A 24,227-nucleotide genomic window follows, 5' to 3' on the forward strand; every position below is an offset into this window, starting at 1 on the left:
GTAAACTGCAAAGTCCCATGAATAGCAGGAAGAGGTGGGGATATATGATTGAGACATCTAAGCTAGTCAAGGGGTTGTTATCAGGTTGACATTGAAGAGAGTTTTCATAGAACGAGAGAGGGGAGAACAAGAGGCCATCGCTGGAAACTGTATAAAGAGGGTGTGAGCAGAGGAGTGAGGAGAAGGTTCTTTGCATAGAGAGTGGTTGACGAGTGCAATGCATGGCCTGAGTGTGTTTTGAATATAGATACATTGAATCATTTTAAGGCACAGTTGGATGAGCATTCTGTGCAGTAGTGTGTACCTTCCACAGTGAGTCTCTTACTCCATGGAGGTTGAATGTTAATAATAATAGGCAATACTGTCATTAATTTATTAAGAAATATTCCCATATAGCATGTGGCAAATGTGATTCATTTTTGTTAGTATCCAGAGTGCTCCAGACAACTCAAGTTCATTTATGATAATGCGCTTCAATGATAATACACTACTCGCTCAGGTTGTATTATTATATTTTCAAGATTATATATATATATATATATATATATATATATAATGGTATTATATAACTTAATCCTAAAACACACACACATATATATGATTAATGTACTCTTAACTATAATAAATTTAGTTTAATCCTTTATCCAAGTCTAAGCAAACAAAGTTTGCACCTGAAAATATCTCCAGGACTAAGGTAAGGTGGTACATCCCTTGGCAACTTGTAGCAAAGGTGGATCAAGCTCTCATCACTCCTTGTCTCAGTATCTCCCATAATGCAATGCACATCTCCTTGCGGACATGTATACTGCTATGCATTAAGGGAAGGGCCACTACCCAGAACGGTTTTGACCTTTATTGAGGTCTCATCAGTGGGAGGCAGACCTACTTGTTTGCTTAAACTTGGACAAAGGATTAAACTAAATTTATTATAGTCTAACCAAGTACAAAATAGACTTCCAATTTACTCTTAACTGATTATTCTTTCTTATAGGTGATGAGATAATGACAAGTTTGCCTTTGCAAGTGGCACTTTATTTTAATGCATTCTTTTCTCCATTTTGGCTGATTGCTCATGCATACATTTTAACTCTAAAGGTAAGATGTTGATTTAATTGATCGAGGCAGATATACAGAGATTTATGAAATTAGGCAACTTGAAATTTAGGATAGTCAGAATTTTTTTTAGTCAACTTAATTTTAATGCTTAATTTTGGGGAATTGCTGCTATTGCTATTACCACACTATTACCAAAAGCAAGTTCATTGGATGGAGTGAACTTGATTGTAATGGATAGAGTAAACTCATTAATTATGAGAGATACAGCTGAAATTATGCATATACATATAGCTCTTTGCTTGAAAAAGAATTTTAATTTTGGATTTAAATTAAAGAATTAATATCATCATCATGTTGTTGAAATCCACTAATTTTCTTGAGCAATCCTGCCTAATCTTGTATGTCTTAAAAATATCCTTGAGCTTTAGTAATAAATACTATTTTTGAAAATAGAGTATATTTTCTTCAATAATTTATCCAAGTGTAAGCAAATAAAGTTTATGCATGAAGTATCTTTGCAACTAAGCTACCTTTTGTATAGATGCTTATGATCTCACATCAATTCCTTAGTATTCCATAATGCAAAACACACCTTCTTTTTGGGTATGCAATATAGGAGAATCACTACTCAGACTGGTTTTGACCTTTATTGAGATCGCATCATTGGCAGCCAGACCCAGGAAGATTCCAAGGTTGAATTAATGCAGAGGTCCTAGATAAGTATAAAAAGTATAAAAGTTGCAGAAAAAACTTTCCACAACTTCTGATCCATAGTACTTTAATAATAAGTGATACACCTTTTTACTCTGTATATGGTAAATATATGACTTTTACATTAATTCAACCTTAGAATCTTCCTAGGTCTGGCTCCCACTAAAGAGACATCAATAAAGATCAAAACCAATCTGGGTAGTGACCTTCCCATAATGCATATCAGTATGCATGTCCAAAAGGAAATGTTTTGGATCTAAGGCAGTTGATGTGATGCGAAGACATACAAGTAGTCTAGACATGAAGATAATAAACACCCACTCTCTGTTTGGTTAGACTTGGGTAAAGGATTAAACAATATAATTTTTTGTCCAATATAATTTATTTTATAACTAAGTGAAAACACTTTCTATCCTTCAGCTTCTTTTGCTTTATACTGCATTGAAGATAAACTTCTTGAATAACAGTCAGTTTTAAGTAAAGTGATATAAGCAAATTTCAAATGGGGAATTGGACAGCGAGACTTATTTGTGCCTTGTGTTTGCGATCCTACAGAAAGTTTTGTGGAAGAATTTTACCCAAACATGGATTCCTTATACAACCATTATATAAAGAGAGAGAGAGAGCTGTGAGGCCTTTCTACATTACTTGAATTTAATCAGATTTGATGGCCTTTATCCCCTTTATGGGAAATATATCAGTATTCAGTAAATTCCTAATTATCATTTTATTATATGTCTATTTATATATTATTATTAATGCATCCCCCATGGAGTTGGCAGACTCATCTTGGAAGGTTCATTCAACTGACAACATATTTATCATACTGAATCTTAAAATCCTTAACACTCCTTGCATTAAAAACACATCCCAATAATACATTTCATTCAGCAACAGTTCTCCATGTAAAAAGTTGAAGAACCAGAATAGTTTCTGGTTCTTCCATTCTCACCTTCTACTCTTTTTATAATCCTCTCTGGATTAATCCGATAAAATCCCCTCACTAACTTTAAATTCTCTATCATATTAGCTCTTTTCTTCCTATCCACAAACTCTGAATTCCACAATTTTTCAATCTCTCTCTCTCTCCAAAGCCAGCATTCCAGAGTTCTGGTATTTTTAGTCACCTATCTCTGGATCCTCTCCAATGTTTCCACATTACATTGAAAATCAGGTGGCAAGATCTGAGCACAATATTCCAAGTGTGGTCTGACCAGTTTTTTATATATTGGCACAACCACCACCTCCTTTTCATTACATGTTAGTACTTCTTATCATAACAGCACTACAATGTGCAGTCTTTGCAACACTTGCAATATTTCCTCTAAACTTATTATTATTATGGCACAGACCTCTCCATGGAATCCTAGGACTCATTGCAGGAGACCCAAACTATCAAAGCATTCACAACTGACTCAGACAACCTGCATTCATTCACCACTTCCTTAAAAAAAAAAATCTAATCTCTCACACCTTTGCTAACCACACTCTTATCCAACTTTCAGGGATGACCTCTTGTTCTACTCCCTCTAGACAAAACATTTCTCATGCATCATCAATCTTATAAAATCCCTTAAATAACATAAATGTTTGTCATATCCCCCTTTTTTAGCCTATCAGCCAACTTTTGTAATCCACAAACCCTCATTGGGAGCATTCCAAAGACTACTCATCATCTTGGTTACTTGCCTCTGGATTCTCTCCACCACTTCCTTATCCCCAAGAAACCAAGGTGACCTGACCTGAGCACAATAATCCAGATGTGGTCATATTCAGGCTTTATGAAGAAGAATGATAACTCCCTTATCTCTGTTTGTTAGTGGGTTCTTCAATAATCATGTAATCCTGTGAGCTGCCCTGGCTAATTTAGCATTATGCCCTCTAAACTTCAGCTCTCTATCTACTGCTACCCCCCCAAATCAAATCCCTGGCTTCATCAGTTTCCTGGAGTATACTTCTTGCAATGTGACACACAGCTCCTTTTTGTATTCCAAAATTCATAACTTTACACCTTTTCACATTAAATTGACATCTATTATGTTTTGCCCACACTGTGAGCATATATGAATCATCTTGCATGCTCTCTACATCACCTTGATTAACTCTTATCCTATCCAACCTTGCATCATCAGCAAATAGCTAAATATCTCCCTTCATATTATTTCTTGTATCATTTATGTACAAATTACACAACAGTGGGCCAAGCACTGAGCCCTGCAGCACACCATTAGTAACCTGCCTTTTCCTATATTCTGCTCTTCCATATACTACTTTTTTGGTATCTGCCCAGTTTCCTATCCATATTTATCTCACATTTACTCAGTTATGGAAACTGCACTTGTTGCAGTTTGCATAACTGAGCTCCACGTGGTATCCTATCAAACAGCTTTGCAAAATCCAACAATATCATTGTGTAGCCATCTCCTTTATCCAACTCAGTTGTAACTATATTAAAAAAAAAAGTTGGTAGATTATTAAGGCAAGACTTGATCCTTCACAAAGCCATTCTGATTCTCATAGAGTTATCCACCTGTTCCTGAATTCTCTTTTTGATCAACTTTTTCAGTACTTTTATCACTGCTTCTGAGATACTATATATATATAGTTTATTTATATTTATTATTTTTATTAATTTGCAAGGTGTAAGATTTTAAAATTTGGGAAGCAAAGATGGGATGCAGAGTATAGGATTGGCAGGAGTATTTTAGAGGAGATGAAAGATCTGGAGGTGAGGGTGAATAGGGACTTGAGATTTTGTGGATAATTTTGCTAAAATTGCCATGACAACATAGCGGATTGGGGGAATAATACAGAGAACACTGATGTGTAGAAGTAAGATGTTTTAATTCAGTTGTACAAGAATTTATCAGGCTGCATATGGATTACTGTGCACATTTTTGGTCACAAGTTTTCAAAAGAATGATGAAATGTTGGAGAGGATTCAGAGATGATTGACTAAGTTATTTCTGGTCTCAGGAATGTGGAATATGAAGACAGATTGAGAGAATGCAAATTAAGGAGCTAGTGGATAGAAGGAAGAAGAGAGACATGATTGAGACATATAAGTTGGTAAGAGGCAATTGCCAGATTAATGTGGATGAGATTTTCATAGAATATCTGGAGATGGAGAATGAAAGGCCATCTCTGGAAGCCGTATAAGCTGGGTGTGAGCAAGGGAGTTGAGGAGTAATTTTTTTTTTTTGCATGGAGAGTGGTAGGTGATTGAAATGCATTACTTGAGAGTGTGGTGAGTGCAGGGACTGTGAATGCATTTAAGTTGAGGTAGGTTGAGCTGTGCATGTGACAGTGAGACCTCACACATTCAGTCTCGACTCCATGGAGGTCTGTTGATGATAACAATAATAATAAGAAGAAAACAAGCCTCATTGACTTCATCATTTTTGATAATATCTTAATGTTGGTTCAGGATAAAAGAGTGGACATAGAATTTGTAATTGGAAGTGATCATTTCTTAGTGCTAAGGAATGTTTAAATTAATATCACATTGAAAATAAGAGTATGTAAGAAAGTTTTTTAAAAAATTAAAGCTGAGAAGGTTTTATAGGTAAACTGTAGATTCAACTATACAAACATTATTGAAGAAAAAATGAAACAGTTGGAAAACAAAACCTTGTAGGTTTGGTGGCAAACTCAGAATAGCACATCACTTGATTCAGCAAGGGAGATGTGTCAAAGCTATCTGTAAGGATAGAAAAAATAGCAACACAATGGTGGACACAAGAAGTTAAAGAAATAGTCCACAAAAAGAAGAAAGCACACCAAATGTTCTTAGCAAATAAGTCAGTAGATGTCCTTAAAGAATACAGAGAAAAACGTAAACAGCTAAGCTATGTGTAAAAGTAACTAAACAAAAGTCATGGGAAGACTGGTAAGAATATAGAAAATAAATATCAGGAAGGTAGAAATATGTTCTGGAGGCTTTTGAAAAAAAAGCTCAGAAATGGGAGAAAGAGTACTGTACAAGGAATCAAAAATGATGAAGATTACATGAAAACTGACGATAAGGATATCATAGATGTCTGGAGTAATTACTTTAAAAGACTGTTAAATGAAACAAGCAGTGACAACCATACTAGAAAATTTTCAAGAGGAATGTAAAGAGGAGTACATATTAATACACGAGGTAAAAAAGCCATCAAAAACTTGAAATGTGGAAAGGCAGCTGGAGTAAATGACATTTGACCAGAAATGCTTAAGTATGGAGGTATAAAATCTGCATAATTCAGAGAGCCTGGTTAGAAGGTTAAATTCCAGAAGATTGCAGTAGAGCTCCCATAGATCTCATCTTTAAAAAAAAAATAAAAGAAATGCAGCTGAATGTGATAATTATAGAGGAATTTCTCTACTAAGAGTTCCAGGTAAGATTTATTCAAGCATACTTGGAAAGAGGTTGAGTTGTGGAAGAGAAACTTGGAGAATAACGATGTAGGTTCATCCAGGGCCGGCTTTCTCTATAAAGGGGCCCGGGTGCAAGAAACCTTTTGGTGCCCTAAAATATTTTTCAAAGGTAAAAATTAAAGGATTCGAAATAAATGTATTGTAAAACTTCTTACCTGCAAATGATTTTGGCACAGGAAAACAAAAAAAAAACACATTCGAAATATAATATTAACATAACGTTTACTGAACACAAAACAAAAGTATTAAATAATTAAAATAAATAAATATTTAACACAAACAAAAGTAACCTGGCTCACCAACTAGTGCACAAAAACTATTTACAATTAATTATTGTTTAAAGTAATAAAAAAAATTAATTTAAGCACATAAAAAAATAAATAGGTTTACTATTTAGGGGCCTAGTTTTACTAACACATATAATATTGCTTAATATGTATTTATTTAAATATGCGATTTTTTTTTGCTATGTCATTAATCATTTCTGAAAAATTACAATTTTTGGCAATTTCCTTTTCGCTGCTTAATATAGTAAGTGCATTTAAATGTTCTTCACACATACTTGACCAAAGATAATTCTTTATCAATTTTAATTTGCTAAAAGAACGCTCTGCACTTGCTATAGTAACTGGTAACGTAAAAGAAAATTTTTAATATAGTTAGCACATTTGGAAATATTCATTATAACTATTATTTAATATATATTGCAATGTCTTGCGCGTTATTTACATTTTTTTGGTCCAAGATTAATTCTCGTAACAAATCAATTTCCTGGATTAAGTCTTCATTTACATCTTTACTATAATATTTTACAAAATCCCTTGAGTGGTTTTCTAGTTCATTTTTTTCTAATGTTTTTATATCAGTGATTAATTTAAAATAAGAAATAACATTGGGTATATTTTTAAATCTCTCATCTATTTGTGCAATAACAGTATCAATCACAACGTTGAAAAAGTGACATCTAAATTCTTCTACCGGGTTTAGTAAAACTTCATCTTCTGCTAGTTCAGAAAATAATCTTTTTCTTTTTCAAATTCTTTTTTCAGGGAAGTCTCTGGAAATATTCAAGTTTCATGCTATCATTTTTGCATCGTCTAAAAATGTGTTAAATTTTGATCTTAAATTTTGGATTTCATTTTTAATTTTATTCACTAAATTAAAAGCAGAGTCAAGAACAATTGTTTTTGCTTGAAATAGTTTGTTGATACTATTAATTTTTGACAATATTGTAAACCACACTGATAAGCTTAAAATAAATGGCATTTCTTGTAATGAATCTAGTAAACTTTTAGCTTCGGATACTGCTGTGTTATCGTTAATTGCACCAATAAATTCTTCTAAGGCATTATGAGTTTGTTCAAACTGTGTATACACTGCTTTGACTGGGTCTATTTTGGCTTCCCATTGAGTATCACACAATGGTTTAAGCATAATATTTAAATACTTTTGTATAATTTCCCACCTTTTTGTAGATGCAGAAAATACGTAGTATAAATGTTGCAATATTCTGAAAATTTTTTTACAATATATACTACTGGAAGTAGCATCACAAATTATCAAATTAAAAGAATGTGATAAGCAAGGTACATAAATTGCATGAGGGTTTAAACTAATTATTCTAGATTGTACGCCTTTATATGTTCCCTTCATATTGCTACCGTTATCGTATGCTTGTCCTCTACAATTCATAATATCTAAATCAAGCTCACCTATTCTTTTTAAAAGTGAATTTGCTAGTCCTTCACCAGTCACATCAGTTACTTCAATAAATCCTATAAATGACTCATTTATAATTAATTTTTTGTGTACAAAATTTACATATCTAATAATTATTGAAGTTTGTTCCTTGTGAGAAATATCAGGAGTACAATTCATTTGGATACTGTAATATGGCTGCTTTTATATCGTCTTTAATTTTATTAAGGACTTCATTACCTAATGCAGCAATAATTTCCTTTCGAAATCTATGTGCCAAATGATGCACAATTTTCTTTTTTTCGTATTTTATTTTCTGTTTACATGATCTATTAGCACAGGATTATATTTACTTAATAATTCTATTAAACTTAAAAAATGTCCATTATTCGGCATTCCTGTTGTTTCACGGGATCCTCAAAATGACAAATTATTACTTGCTAAAAATAGAATTACATCTACAATTCTTTGGAATAGTAATTTTAGGCATTTTGTTTCTTTATTTATATTAATTTGATTTGTTCTGTCAACAGTTGGACATAAATTAAGCCTTTTTAATAATTCTTGCCAAGCAATAAAAGAATTAAAGTGACCAACAGAAAGCTCATGATCTCGAATTACAGATGACAGTTTTCTCCATTTATTAAAACCATATATAAAGCGTGTTGATTGATCTTTTCCTCTTCTTTTGGAAAATAAATACTGAGTCTTGAGCTTTTGAGTAAACTAACCAGCTGCAAAGCTCAGTTTCTCCACTTGCATTTTTTTTAAATAGTATGATGTAGAAAATGATCTACCTTCAACATTCTTAACAAATGCATTTTGATGTTGTTGTTTAGGTCTGGTTTTAACACAAAATAATCTAAATTTTTCAGTTATAATATTTGGCCACAAACCTGGATCATTTATGTTCACTTGATCACCATCGTTATTTGCTGTATCCAAAACGTTTGTATAATCAGACGTGTCTTTTTCGACGAATCCCACAGTTTCTACATTTTCGTTGAAAAGTTGTGTAGCTTGTTTGGAGTTTTCTTCTTCAGTTGAAGTTTGGATCGCAACTGCTGAAGTCGTAGCAATTTCGTTGTCAGATTTATTTTGTAGCCATGAAAACAAATCTACTTGTGACTTTTTGAGATTTTGCTTTTCTTCTTTTTTCTTTTCTGCTGATTTCCTTTTTTGACACCCCGAGGGATACTTGGCATGGACATTATGGGTTAGGCTTTGCCTGTCGAATAAGTAAATAATATTAAATATTTTTATCCCATGAATTAACAAAAAGTTAAATATGTACATACTTTTTACAATATTACAAAATTTTAGAAACACTCAAGGAATGGTTTATTTTTTTCGTTTGTTTACTTCAGTACATCAGTTTCACCTTTATCTATCACTATTAACTGAGTTGAAATTAACGAGGTTCAGATCTAACTACGTTAATTTCAGACAACTCTTCATAATCCTGAATATTGATAATACATTTCACATAGTAGCTTTAAAAATAACTTACCATATTTACTGGAATATAACTGGTCCTTGTGTATAACTCGCACCCCTGATTTTACTTTGCGGAAAAAAAAAATCAAAAAGTTTCGCATAACCTCGCACAGAAAAAAAAAGTTTAATCACGTTCACCTCATGGCAGTAGTGACTTGCTCGTGGCAATAGATCCCATGGCAAACCATGCACCCTCCATACTAGGATAAAAATGGCACTAACTAATGAATCGCATGTCCCTTCTCCCAAAAACTATGCTATTTAGCTGCAAGCAAAACCATATGCTGATTTGGCAAACACTAAAAACTAGATGTGTGGGAGTCTGTCCCCCCACGCAAATGCAGAGCAACAATAAAAATCAACAGAAAGTACGTGTTAAAGCTAGGAAATATATAGTGAATATTGTTATGGCACTTTCAGATATTGAATTTGGTTGAAGAAAATTAGCATTTCAATTCAAAAATTGTCTGCTGACTTTTATCTTTGACTCGCGTGATCTTTTGTTAATACCGCACCAATCATATGCACATATCTTTACTGGCCTAGTATGATGGCTGTCTATTCATTAGTCATTCGTGAAGGATTGTTCATTAAGTATCTCAAGTCTTGTAAATTACTGCTAATTTTTGCTTGAAATAATGGGAAAGCAGATGGTGCTATTTGGGTAGGATGCACACAAGGAAACTGCTCCCTAGGCAGGAAATAGCACTTGCAATATATGCAGAGATTTTATGAAAAAAAACTGAAAATCAATGTAAAGGAAATTTGCTTTTATATCTAATAAGTTAAACATATTAATTGACAATAAATACTTCCAATCCATATTTTAATGACTTACGATTTAATAAAATCCAAATCCAAATACACTTTAGAAAACGGATACGTTCTTTACGAAACATGAAAAGATATATCAAATGTTGGCAAAGGAGTCATGCCATGTCTGGATGCCTGACGAATAATGCAACAACTGAACTGGGCAAAACTTGTACATCAGTATATCGTGGAGATATATTGATGACTTGGAAATAGGATGTTTGTTTCTAATTTTCTTATTACTTATTATTATGAAACAGTTGGTAGAGTTTAATTAATTATTGCATTTTTATTTGGTATAGTTGTACTTAATAAAATTGTATTATATTAAGTTAAAATATGTGTCAGCGACACATATTTTAAATTAATTAATTATTTAATTAATTATTTTTATTTAATTAATTATTTTTTAAGATGAGCCCTGGGTTGCGTGCTGGAAAAAAGTCATTGGCGTGCCATGCTTGGCAGGCATTTTAAGGGTTGTCCACCCCTGTTCTAGACTAACCATATATAAAGAATATAATAAATATTTTTTCAACAGTTTCGATAATGAGCCAAATGATATAAATGTGTAACAGATTAGAAAAAAACTAATCATGAATCGGGCATTTTAGGGTAAAAACAAAATCATGTTTGTAATTTTTATACACTGCATAAGCGCATCAAAAGGGTTAAGCAAAAACCCTACTATAATAGAGAAACACAGAGATATTATTATTACCGGGGGGCCCTAAAATCCTGTCGATGAAATCCCTTTAGTTATAAGCAAAATTAGAAGAAGAAAAAAAAAAAATAAATAAAATATACGTTTCCGCAAATGTGTACCAACTGTGTCCACTCGATCGTGGGGCCCGGGTGCATTGCACCCACCACACCCCCGAGATGGCCATTCCTGGGTTCATCCCAAATTAGAAGTTGTCAAGACCAGATTTTCACTTTATGACAGATAGTTGGTAAATCATGGGAATATAACAAGGATGTGTGCTTCAGTTTTGTAAATCTGGAAAAAACATACAACAGTGTGCTCAGAGAAAAGCTTTTCAAAATACTACAGTTATATGGGGGCTAAATGGAACATACAGAACAGTACATAGTCTATATTTAAGTTTTCAGTCAGCTATTAGAATTGAAAGAAATACAGGAATATGGTCTGATGTAAAATCAGTCATAAGACAAGGATGCACATTATTTCTGCTCTTATATATCTATCATATGTATGGATCACATTTTGAAAGTGGCATTAGGCCTGATATTAGAATTGGACATATCAAACTTAATTCTTTGCTATAATAAATTTAGTTTAATCCTGTATCCAAGTGTAAGCAAACAAGGTTTTCACCTGAAGTATCTTCGGTACTGAGGCAACTCATGGTAAAGGTGGACCAAGCTCTCATCACTCGTCTTAGTATCTCCCATAATGCAAAGCACATCTCCTTGCAGACATGTATAATGCTATGCACATTAAGGGAAGGGCCACTATCCAGACAGGTTGCGACCTTTATTGAGGTCTCATCAGTGGGAGCCAGACCCAGAGGTGGGGATACTAAGGTGAAAGCAATGGAGAAGTCATATTTACGTATACGAGTTGCCAAAAGGTGTCTCACCTTATTATTAAATTACTCTGGATTTAGAGAAAGATGTTGGTAGTTTTTCCCCACTTGGTTAGACTATAATAAATTTAGTTTAATCCTTTATCCAAGTGCAAGCAAACAAAGTTTGCGCTTGAAGTATCTTCAGGACAAGGAGCGATGAAAGCTTGGTCCACCTTTACTACAAGAACTTTGTTTGCTTACACTTGGATAAAGGATTAAACTAAATTTATTATAGTCTAACCAAGTGGAAATAAACTTCCAGCATCTTTCTCTAAATCCAGAGTAATTTAATAATAAGGTGAGACACCTTTTGGCAACTCGTATAGGTAAATATGACTTCATTGCTTCCACCTTAGTATCACCACCTCTGGGTCTGGCTCCCACTGACGAGATCTCAACAAAGGTCGAAACCGGTTGGAAGCTTGGGTGATATGACAATGCTGTAGTCCGTGAAGTATTAACTGAGGCTTGGCTGTTGCTGACACCCAGGTCCTGGGTGGTGGTGGGGGGGGGGGAGGGGTAATGAATGACAGTGCTGTAGCCCATGAAGTTAACTGAAGCACGGCTGTTGCTGTTACCCCTCAGATGAGATATGAGCAAATGAGCGGCTCTGCTCGGTGGTGGGGTGAGCCTGCTCACGTTGTAGAGCCAACCGGTTCTGAGAGTTCTTCTCAGTGGCAGGGTGAGCCTGTTACTGAGGGGAACAATGCTGAGTTTTTGGAGTTTGACCTGTAAAGGTTGAAACTGGTCTGGGTAGTGGCCCTTCCCTTAATGCATAACGTTATACGTGTCTGCAAGGAGATGTGCTTTGCATTATCGGAAATAGTAAGACAAGGAGTGATGAGAGCTTGGTCCTCCTTCAGTATCTTCAGGCACAAACTTTGTTTGCTTACACTTGGATAAAGGATTAAACTAAATTTCTTATAGTCTAACCAAGTGGAAAAAACTTCCAACGAACTTAATTCTTTGCTTTATGCAGATGATGATATACTCCTAAACACATCTAGTGGAAATCTCCAGGATTCTTTAACTAAATTAAATGATAGCTGTAACAAATTTGGCATGAAAATCAGCAGTAGAAAAACCAAAACTTTAAAATAGGTAGGAACACAGAAAACTTCGCTTACATTCTGAATGGAGATCCTATAGAACAAAGGAGTAAGATATTTCAGCTATTTAGGCAGAGTTTTTAGTGAAGATGGCAAGATAAATCTAGAAAAAAGACAATAGAATAAGAAAAGTTGATATGGTAGGTAGCCATCTGAATCAATTTATATGGAATTAGAGAGAAATTAGCCAAAATACCAAACAAGTAGTATACAAGAGAGTGTTCAAACCAGTTTTAAGTTATGGATCTGAGAGTTGGGTTAGAAATAAAGCACTTAATCAAAGACCAGAGGCCACAGATATAGTTTGCCCACCGATTAGAGATCCTTCGACACTTCTGTGCATCTTAGAAAAAGGAGAATCCATTCCGATAATAGGGTAATCAGTCCATATTGTGGGATGAGTTGTTTATTATTACATGTCGGAAAATTAACTTCTCTTTTATGATTATTGTAGTTAACTATGTTGCTTGTATAACAGTTGGAAAATTTTACCTATAAATCACGTGATTTCACGTGTTGGCGACCAATTCGGACGTCCTTCATTTCTTTCTTCCCTTCAGCATGAATCGACTATTCTTGGAAAGACGTGAAGCAGGGACCTACAAACGGTGGGTGAACTATATCAGGGTGTTCTGAGAAAAATTAGGGGAGTGACCTGATGACATTGATGGCAGAATCATATTTAAAATGAAGAAAGGAATTTGACATCATTAGCATTCAGAAATGTGTGAGCAGAGCAAATTAGCAAACAGGGGTTTGATCTCAAGATAGCTGGAAAGAGAACCTGAGGAAGACCAAGGTCTAGGTGGATTGATTCATGGTGCTGTCATAGTAACCTGAACACCACTTGAGGATACATATCAGGAAATTGATGATGATTAACCCAGTAACAGCCCTTTTGTTCATTTTTGCTTCATCCAACAACTTTATTCACTTCCTCCCTCATAGAAAACTTCTCATCTCTTAGGTCATAACTGCCAACCAAGACAATTAGTTTTTTTTCCTTATCTTTTTGCATATGGATGATATGACTAATATTATGAATTTTTGCACCAGGAGAACATGATTTGTTATTATTATTATCATCTGAGACCTCCAAGGGGGTCAAGGACTCATCGAGGGAGACTGTAAATTGCCCAACCCAGTTATCATACCTTCCCTTAAATTCATTTACACTAGATGCACTCACTAGCCCTAAGGGCAAATTATTCCACTCACCCACTGCTCTCTGGGAGAAAAACCTAGCTCTTACCCCTTTCTTGACTGAGAACAACCTTAACTTCCATGGATGCCCTGTGTTCTCTCCCTGCCTTCCACATAACGAAACAAACTTATTTGCCAACCCAATACCTAGCATTTACATAAAACATTAATTTCAAAAGAAAACTTCAAAAATACTTTTAACGAATTAGATGTATGAAAAAGTATTTTTGAAGTTTTCTTTTGAAGAGTTTCAGTATGAAACTAGAGCAGATCTCCATCAGCATGACTTGATTTTATAAAGTGATGATTATATATATATATTTTATTTTTATTTTTATTTTATTTTTTTCCAGTGTCCTTTAACTGAAGTTGAACACATTTATATTTCAGTACTCAGCTCTCTCTCAGTTGTATAAAATCGTGCTAGTAGCTGTTCTTGTAGTGTTGAGTGTTATTGAGGCTCCTCGTTTATACTTGGGTTATCTTGGTAATTTAACTGAAAAGGTAGGTAGATAGACAGATAGGACTATTTCATTATCTTGTATCCACCTAATTGCTTATAATGTTTCAGTATGTCATGATAAATTCTTATGATAAATTTTTATCATAAGAATAACATTCTTTTATTGCTGTGGCTTAGTGTGATATAATTTGATTTGATAAAAATCAGTAGCTGCATTGACTTTTTTTTTTATTAAAAATAAAATAAATTCTAACCTTTTATTCCCCAAATGGAGTCGGTGGAGCCCCTTCAGTCCTAACTAACTTTTTTTAAATACAGATTGGCAGCCAGTCTCCATCCTTAAATTTTTCACTGATAGTGAGCCCTAGCTATCAATGATCAAAGCTACTGAGAGTTCTGCAAACAACTGCCACCACCACCATCTTGTGGCTCCGTTCCTAAGTGCCCTTATTATTGTCTGTACTAGTGAAAATTCTACAGTTCATTTTTGATGTGGGATCAAAAAATTTCTGGGAGGGGAAAAAACCTACTAGCGAGAGAAGTTAATTTGTAAAATGATTGAAGAAAGGCTTAGAAAAAATTCCTATAGTTGGAAGCTTAGAATCAAACTTATGACAGTCCTTAAATGACCTAGTGCTATGAATGCAAATGCCATTTTCACAAGACTACCTTAGCCCTTGACTTAAAAACATTTTATTATTACTTATAATTTTTCTCCACAGGCTCCCAATATTCTTAAGTGTTACTTATAAGTGCTCTAGGATAAAATTAGGCTGGGCAACTATTATTTATATTTTTAGGAGAAAAAAAAATGATTTTTAAAATTTTGACTATTAGTTGAATTGCTCACAAAAGAGAAAGCATTATGGTATTATTGTGGGCTATATTCCAATAAGGTATTATGCAACACAGCAGTGTAATGGGTAGGACAGCTTGTAACAGCTGATATTGTTTAAAAGCATATGCAGCTATAATGGCAGAAGCAAGGTAGAGATGCACAAGTGAGTGAAAATGGCAATATTTACTCAAAAATGCATGTATGTAAATGATAGGTGGAAAAAAAGAAGATTACAATAGAAGGCATATTAAAATAATTAAAGTAGAGAGTAATTTGGCTAGGAATAAAATACAGGATTGGATTGATAGACATAGCATTCTTTATGATGGTCAGCATGAATTTGTAAAGGCTAGGTATTGTTTTAGCAATTTACTTGCATTTTATGATAAGGTAATGTGTGTTAAATAAGGGAGAATAATATATAGTGATATTCTTGGACTTTGCAAAAGCATGTAATTGATTATCACAGTTCTCTGAACATTATCAGTAAGTTGTGTATTCTCAATAAAGGAGGGTAACCAGTGGCATGCTCCAGGGTTCTCTTCTTGGGCTTATTCTGTTTAACTTGTTTGTAAATTATATATCGTATGGACTGACTGGGGATCTTCAGTTGTTTGCTGATGATGCTAAGTTGGAAAGAATTACAATTAGCACTGCTGATGTTAATTCCCTTCAGGAAGATTTGAATAGACTTTTGACTTGGACAAAGGAGTGAGTAACGAGGGTGTGGTGAAAGAGGCGCCACACCCTCGTTATGAGTTTGGTGGCTTTTTACGTTTTGCACCCCAAACCCAAAAAATACCCGTAATTTTTACGGGTGCAAAACGTAAAAAATAAAAATAAATAAATAGATATAAAAGTCCGATATTTTATATTGTATTCTTAAATTTTGGCAATACGCCGCTTTAGATACAAATTATGCAACGCACTGCAACTCATTTTGATGGGGTTAATAGTAAGTATTTAACATATTGCATTTAGTAAAATTTATCTTGTTACATTTAAATTTTTCAAAATGTTTGTTATTTTTGGGTTAGGGTGCGCAAGTTTGCCACAGGCGCTTCATACCCTCATTACTGTACTGGGAGTAGGGTTGTAGTTTTAATATTAATAAGTGCAAGGTGTTGCAGTTTGGAGTGCAGAAATATAAGGCTGTGTACTATATTGATGGTGCTAATACTGCAAGAAGTGGATGAGATTTGATTTGATGAGATTTGAGACAGTAGATTGAAGTTTAGAGGGCATATTGCAAGTGTTGCAAAGACTGCACATTGTAGTGCTGCTATGATAAAAAGTACTACCAATGCTTTATATAGTGGTTGTGCTGTTGTGCTCAAATTTGATCACCTGGTTTTCAGTGTGATGTGGAAACATTGGAGAGGTTCCAGAGATGAGTGACTAAGGCAACATCTGGACTTTGGAATGCTGGCTATGGAGAGAAGCTGAAGAAATGTAGATTGCAGAGTTTGGTGGACAGGATGAAAAGAGGTGATATGATATTGACATTTAAGTTAGTGAGAGTATTTTATCAGATTAATCCAGATGAAATTATAAAAAGAGTAGAAGTTGAGGTGGGAAATACCAGAGGCCATTCCTGGAAGTTATGTACGACTGTGGTGAAGAGGGGTGTGAGGAGTAGTTTTACATGGAGAATTGTCAGTGAATGGAACTCATTACCAGAATGTGCTGTTAATATAAGGAGTATTAAGGATTTTAAGGTTCTGTATGATAAATATGTTATCAGTTGAATGAACCTCCCACAATGAGTATGCTGACTCCTTGTAGGGTGCAATAATAATAATAATGAATAAAATACAGTGATTTAAGCAATATCTGTCTACCACTCCAGACTAAGGTTGGAAGACTGGAGTAATCTTAATGGATAGTGTACTTGCCCTCCATCCAACAGGCTGCATGTTCATGTGTAGGTGGGAGACAGTTTTGTTGACAGGTTTTAGAGGCCTGAAGTGGTTTGAAACCTACTGTTTGGTGTCTAGATGAAGATTTCTAAATATTTAACATTTAGCCCATCAACAGTAGTCTCTATTTTAGATTCATAACCTTTTGTGGATTGGATATAAATTTGAAAAGATCAGAGCTGAAATGTTTGGAGCAATATTTATATTAATGTTTTAAAATGAGAAAAATGGTTACTTTTTCCAGTCTGCCAGTTTCAAGTGGGAACCATCTCATTTGAAAGTATTCCATGCTGTGAATAGTTTCAATATTGAGAAATGGTGAAAGTACAGAGAATGTGTCCCATTCAAAATGATCAATAACTGTAGGTAACATAGTAGAAGATGTTAGAATTTTCATAGACTAATATAGTTCAAATTTAATCAAAGAATCTTGAACTACATTTTAGTAATGTTTCTTCTGCATGTGCTTAATTTTTGGTCCAAAAAAAACCAAACACTGCAAGATAACAACTTTCACATTGGTTGAATTTGAATGCCAGACCTTTTGTTATCAAATATCAAATTCAAGAACTCAAATTTAATGATATTCAATCAATAACAAAATTAGCCAAGGTACTTTTTGGACATCCCCAAAATGACTTCAGCATGCTTGCAACAGTTGCAGAAACAGTAGAATTTGCACATAGATTTTAGTTACAAGGAGTAAGAATGGCAGACATGGAAATAAAGAAAAGAACAACTTCATCCCAACTCATATATTCGTAAATAAATGGATAGCTTATTCATTGCACAGCAATGATTGAGCTGTCCAGATTGAACAGGTTAACTCACATTCGTAGCTAGCGAATGCGAGTTAATCTGTTTAAGGGTTCTTCTGAGTGTGAAGGATTATCACATATCTCAATGGTGATAATTGATGGTTATCACTTCTTATCCACATTTCACCAACTCTGTTGTATGTTTCACATCCATTTGGTGAATGTCAATGCCAGTAGAGAGGTTAAATTTTTGAACTGCTCAGACTTATCGACTGTCCCAAAATAATAAACATAAATCGGAAAATTTATTGATTACTTTCCATATGCTATATATATATATATACACACACACTAATGATTTCTTATTTTTTAAACTTCTTTATAAAATAATGATAAAATATTTATTGTAATTTATGCTTGCAGGTACCTGAATTTGCAGGGTTTTGGCTAATGACATTACTTCTTCAGTGTCCATTGGGTGCCCTTCTTTTATTTTGTGAAGGCACGTATCCATTACCACTAGAAAGAGCCTTAGATTTTATTATGATTACATTTGTTTTATTTGAGATAATAATCGGATATTTTGCTATTAAATCAATTGCTCATCATCAAGCAGCGAAATTTCAACTTCATATTCATCAGCTGGAACACTTAAGTTCTTAATGCATTTGAAATCCAACTTTAATCAAAAGATTTTGATTTTTTAAAAACATGATTTAAAATACACAAAATAAATCTTAAATATATGCATTTGTAAATTATAAGGATGTTAATATAACTTCATTTCTCTCTCTCTCTCTCTCGGCTTTAAAAAAAAAAAGTTAATCATTTGTTCTGCATTAAATATTGTACTTACCATTTATCTCATAAGTGAACTTAATTTGCTGTAGTGAATGTTAATTAAAATATCCCTGTTAACTGTGGAACTTTCAACTGTTGGTTGTAGTGAGTGTAGGTTGTTGTTTGTTATAATAGTGTTAGCTGTAGCAAGAGTTAACTGCATATTGGCTGAGCTTTTGGTCAAATAACTTCACCTCACAGAATGACAAAACATGAATATGGTCATTAGAGTAGAAAAATATATATAAAAAACATGAAGATTATTATTATTATCCTAAGACTCCATGGAGTCAAAGACCCATCTAGGAGGTCAATTTGTCATACATGTAGCTCATCATACCTTGACTTAAACACATTCAGATTCTCTGCAGACACCACACTCAGTCATGGCATTCTGATCATTCACAACTCTGCATGCAAGAAACCTGCTTTTCACTCCCTTGTTCACACCCCCTTTATACAGCTTATAAGAATCACTTTTTGTTCTCTCCTGATCTCCCACCATTTTATGTAAAACTTCTTCAACATTGATTCTATAACAACTGCTTATCAACGTCTCTATCATACCGCCTCTCTTTCTCCTATCCACTACACTCTGTAAATTACATCTTCTCAACTTTTCCTCATATTCAACATTCCAGAGTGTCTTTATACAGAGTGTTTCGAAAGTGGGTATATAACTTTGAATGAAAAGAGAAGGTAAATAGTGATAGATGAACAATTTTTATTACCCTGCAAATGTAGCATAACACTTGAAGTTTCAATGCAGCTTCCAGTAATTCTGCAGATGTCTGTTCCATCTGTAATCAATTTCCTGCCACACCCAGCAGAGCATATCTGGCATAACTTCAGCAATGACAGCAGAAATTCTGGAATGCAGCTCATCCAAATTGGCTGGTAGTGGTGGTACAAACACGCAATCTTTTGCAAAGCAACACAAGAAAAAATCTTATGGTGTAAGGTCAGGGGAATGTGGTGGCCATGCTACAGTGTCCCCTCTACCAATCCATCTGCTTGGAAAACAGGTGTTGAGGTACGGCCTCATGTCTGTCAAGTAATGAGGATGTGCTCCATCTTGTTGGAAGTGTAAGCGTCTGTCATGATCATCGTTGTTGTGGTATTAGGTATCCTTGTAGAATGTCCAGATACACACCACCAGTGACAGTAGACTCATCCCAGAACCTTCATTAAATCCAACTGTTTTCCCTACATCCCAGGTCATCCCCTTCTGTTTTTGTCTACACATGCATTCACATCCTCTTGGAGGATCAACCTTTCTCACACTGTGTTCTTCTGTCCACCCTGAGTGTTCCTGTTTGTCTTGCACATTTGTTCTCTCATTCTCTATATTCATGCTAGCCACTTCTTCATTCATAAGAACCACTTCAATCTCTCCTTTCTTACTCTGCCACTCTTTCGCATTGTTTCTTACTTGCTCAGATTCATTCTCTGCATTCATTACTCTCCCTTCCACCAGCAGTCTCTTCAAATAACTCACACCAAAATCATTCAAATGCAGTCCATCACTCTTATACACTTCAATTCTTCCTACAAAATTCCATACATTAACAAAACTGCACTCCTTTCTCTTCGCACATTTTTGCTAACATATCATTCATAATTCTTGCTCTCCACCTCATCTCATCACTGTCACACACTTGGGCAACACTTACCTTTCCTATCACACTATTATCTTTTACCCTTCTTAACAACTGATATCCAGTCATACATTCGCCTTGTTCCCAGCCAAGTCATTTGTCCCTACTACCACTTCCAACTCCTTTGCTTGCTTAGAACTGATATCCAATGTGTCAGTCGCTCTATTCATTTTACTTCCAGGAAAACAAACCATGTGCATCTTCTCATTTACCACACCTGTAATAATCGAAATGCCACTCATGAGTCTTTATCATACTGATAGAATTTGTTTTCGTCTTCTTCACTCTTCCATACATATCTCCATATCTCTTCATTTCACTCTGCATTCACCAACTCAGCTTTCAAATCTTTCTTTCCTTTTTTTGCTATCATTCACCCTCACTATTTTATCGGCAGTCACACACACTTGCTGCCTTACCATTAATTGTACTCTGTTTTTCAACATCATTATTGCCCAGTTTAACATTAGCACTCTGTTTTTTAATATTTTATAAACTATCGCCCACTTTATTGTCAATGGAACGTTTTTATTTGCTATCCTTTCCACACACACTCTCTGAACATTTGCACAATCTTCAGCTGTTGTCTTAGTTATGGCACCATGTTCCTTACTCATATTTAAGCAAGCCTTATGGTCCATCAGAATATATTTCCTACATACCCACACTCATTCTTTTCTTTTATTCAGCTTCTCTACATAAATATCTGTGACATCTTCCCACACATACATATTACATTCGCAGCACTGTGCCATTTTTGAGAAATCCATGCCTTTAACTTTGTCTTCTGTGCACACCTATGCAATGATTTGACTTTCACCACTATGTGTGTGTGCTTTTTCTTAAGAAGCACAGGGATGCTCCTTAAGAAAATAAACATTGCTATGTTGTATTGAGTTGTAATTTCAGGGACTACATGAAAAAAATAATTTTAGAATTATAGTGTCTGATATTCATGCTATTTTTAATTCATATATCTAGCTAGCAACCATTATCCATTCTTTAAAGGATCATCTTCACCTTCTGCTTTCAACATAGCCTACTTTGGATATACAGGTAGATCTGTTAACATGCACCCTGAAAATATAAACTACATTTGTGATCATATGTATGACAAATCAGCACTGGCAGACCATGTTCTGGATACCCTTTCATACATGATTAAATGGAAATTGACAATTGTGCTGCATAGAAGTCACTATAGGTCTGACAGACTGTTTTGAAATACTCCACTAACCTCAATAAGTTTATTTTGATGATTAGATTAATTTTCATTTATCTGGAAGACAGTCATTCTAAGACTACATTTAACTTGACTTCTCTAAATTGACTTCATCTTTTTTTTTTTATCTGGGCCCCATAGAGGGCACCTTCATTTTATCAGTTTCTCTTCAGTTAGACTTTGAATTGCTTCTGCAGCATTTGAATTGAGTGCTCTGTGTTTTAGCATAATTTCTAATTTGTTCTCTGAAGATGTTTGAAATCCTGCAAAATATTAATAATTCAGTAAATTATATATTTATTTTGTTTTTTGGTGTTTGTACTTTAAAACATTATTTTGACAATTTCATTAGAATCCCAAACTGTAGTAGAGTAGTTTCAAGCATATATATATGTTTGCTAATATACACACACACACACACACACACACACACACACACACACACACACACACACACACACACACACACACACACACACACACACACACAGGTATCCCTCGATGTTACCACGTATATCAAATCTAATAATCAATGATAAAAATTACAATTCATCCATTATCGATTACTGTATTAATACTTCATTTTATATGGTAATATTTTAGGAAAGATAAAAAATGAATGCAAAGTAAATGTTTAATAAATACTTGTACCTACATTATTTACTGCAATTTTTTTATCAAAAGAAGTTATCAAGAGTGGTTTGAACAGTTTTAGTTTTTTTCTTATCGGCATAAATTCTACGATAACAAGCAAAATGACTCTCCTGACCTTGCCAAACAAGCAATAAAACATAAAGAAAAAACACTGCAAATATAATACATGATGGTACAAATTAAGTGGATATTGAATCCAACATTATTTCATAGCCGAATATAGAAACTACAAGAGTTTCATGCCGAATTTATTGAAACTAGCAGTTTCGGCAGATGCAAGCATAAGCAACCTTATGGGCAACTCGTAGTAAAGGTGGAGTAAGCTCCAGATTACTTTCCTTAGTATTTTCCATAATGTAAAGCACATCTCCTAGAGCAGTGCTTCCCAAACTTCTGGATGTCAAGACACCCTTTGCAAAAATTAAAATATTTTACGGTCCCCCTCGAAAAAAAAATCGTAATAGAGAGATATATTATTATAATATTTATTGTATTTATATTCAATACAAAACATACACAGCGAATGTTGCAAAAATCAAATGCATATATTACATTTTTTGCCTCTCACCGTTTGGTTCTGAAGACGATGCGGGCTGTTCTGGTAAAATATGAAATACTGTCCTTTTTTTGAGTCTCTTTCTGCTTCTTCTGATTGTTCGCAGGATTTTTTTTTTTTATTTTTTATCAGCCACTTATCCATCTCAGGGTTAAATTTTTTAACATAGAATAGATCAAATAATATCACCACTTACCAATACTGGCACACCACAGACTGATAACATGAAATTAGTGACTATTACCTGAAAGGGAATCCCCGGACCAGGAACATTTTTCTCTTTTGTGACTTTTCTCCCTTTACGGTAATTAAGCCTAACGCACAGCAAAGGCAGGTTATTAAAACGTGCATATGATTGGTGCGGTATTTACAAAAGATCGTGCAACCGAAAGATAAAAGCAGAGCTGACAATTGAGTTGAAATGCTAACTCTCTTCAACTGAATTCCATATGTGAAACTGCCATAACATTCATTATATATATATTACTTAGTTTTAACACTTTTACGAATTTTAACACGTTCGGTTGAATTTTATTGCTGCCTTGGGAAATCGAACTCACATACATCTAATTAACAACAATAGCTTTTAGTTAGATACTGTTTGCCCATGCAACATATGGTTTTGTTTCAGTCTACACAGCATAGTTTCCGTATGAGGGGACATGTGATTCATTAATTAGTATATTTTTATCCCAGTTGTTGTGTAGAGGCTTAAGTGCTGTGAGGACATTATGTTGGAGGTTTAATGGATTTTTTACAACACTCAAAAAGAATTAAATTAGAATTTAATGCTTCCTATATTTCGTCCTAGTCACTAGGACATCTACGGGGATTACAAAAACAATTGATGTAACATGCACACAAAAACTTACAATACTAAGCCCAACCACGTGGGTGACACTAAAGTCCTATCTAGGTGGAGCGCCCTCTAAGGGCGGTAGTAGGTGGCCTGGAATGTAAGGTGGGACCTCTGGTGATGAGTGTTTCCCAAATCTTCGGAAGCTTAATGCAACCGTATTTGTTAAGATTTGGTTGGTTTCTGAGAGCTGCTGCTGCTTCTAAGAAAAGTCTCTCTTTCTTGAATTTGCTGTGGTGGAGCATGGTGGTTTTCTTCCATGATACTCTGTGGGTGGTGTCCAAAACATGGTCAGCCAAGCCTGAATGGCCATAGTTGTGTTTAACGATGTACGACTTGTGTTCCTCCAGGCGGATGGATGCTGA

At 34.5% G+C, this 24,227-nt stretch overlaps 1 protein-coding gene across 4 annotated transcripts in view; it reads left to right on the forward strand.

The window, feature by feature from the left end:
• Positions 1 to 21,947, forward strand: part of LOC150095690 (transmembrane protein 17-like) — a 63,037-nt gene extending 41,090 nt beyond the window's left edge. For all 4 annotated transcript variants that reach the window (XM_090410202.1, XM_090410203.1, XM_090410201.1 and 1 more), the window contains exons 2-4: positions 992 to 1,095; positions 14,489 to 14,602; positions 18,500 to 21,947. In XM_090410202.1, the coding sequence (XP_090266328.1) occupies positions 992 to 1,095; positions 14,489 to 14,602; positions 18,500 to 18,739 (458 nt within the window). In that variant the 3' untranslated portion in view covers positions 18,740 to 21,947. The remainder of the gene's footprint in view (positions 1 to 991; positions 1,096 to 14,488; positions 14,603 to 18,499) is intronic.
• The last annotated feature ends 2,280 nt before the right edge of the window (positions 21,948 to 24,227 follow it).

Source organism: Typopeltis vanoorti, chromosome 20 (assembly GCF_054136105.1).
Source record: "Typopeltis vanoorti isolate ZY-2024b chromosome 20, IOZ_Tvanoo_1.0, whole genome shotgun sequence".
NCBI classification, from domain to species: Eukaryota; Metazoa; Arthropoda; class Arachnida; order Uropygi; family Thelyphonidae; genus Typopeltis; species Typopeltis vanoorti.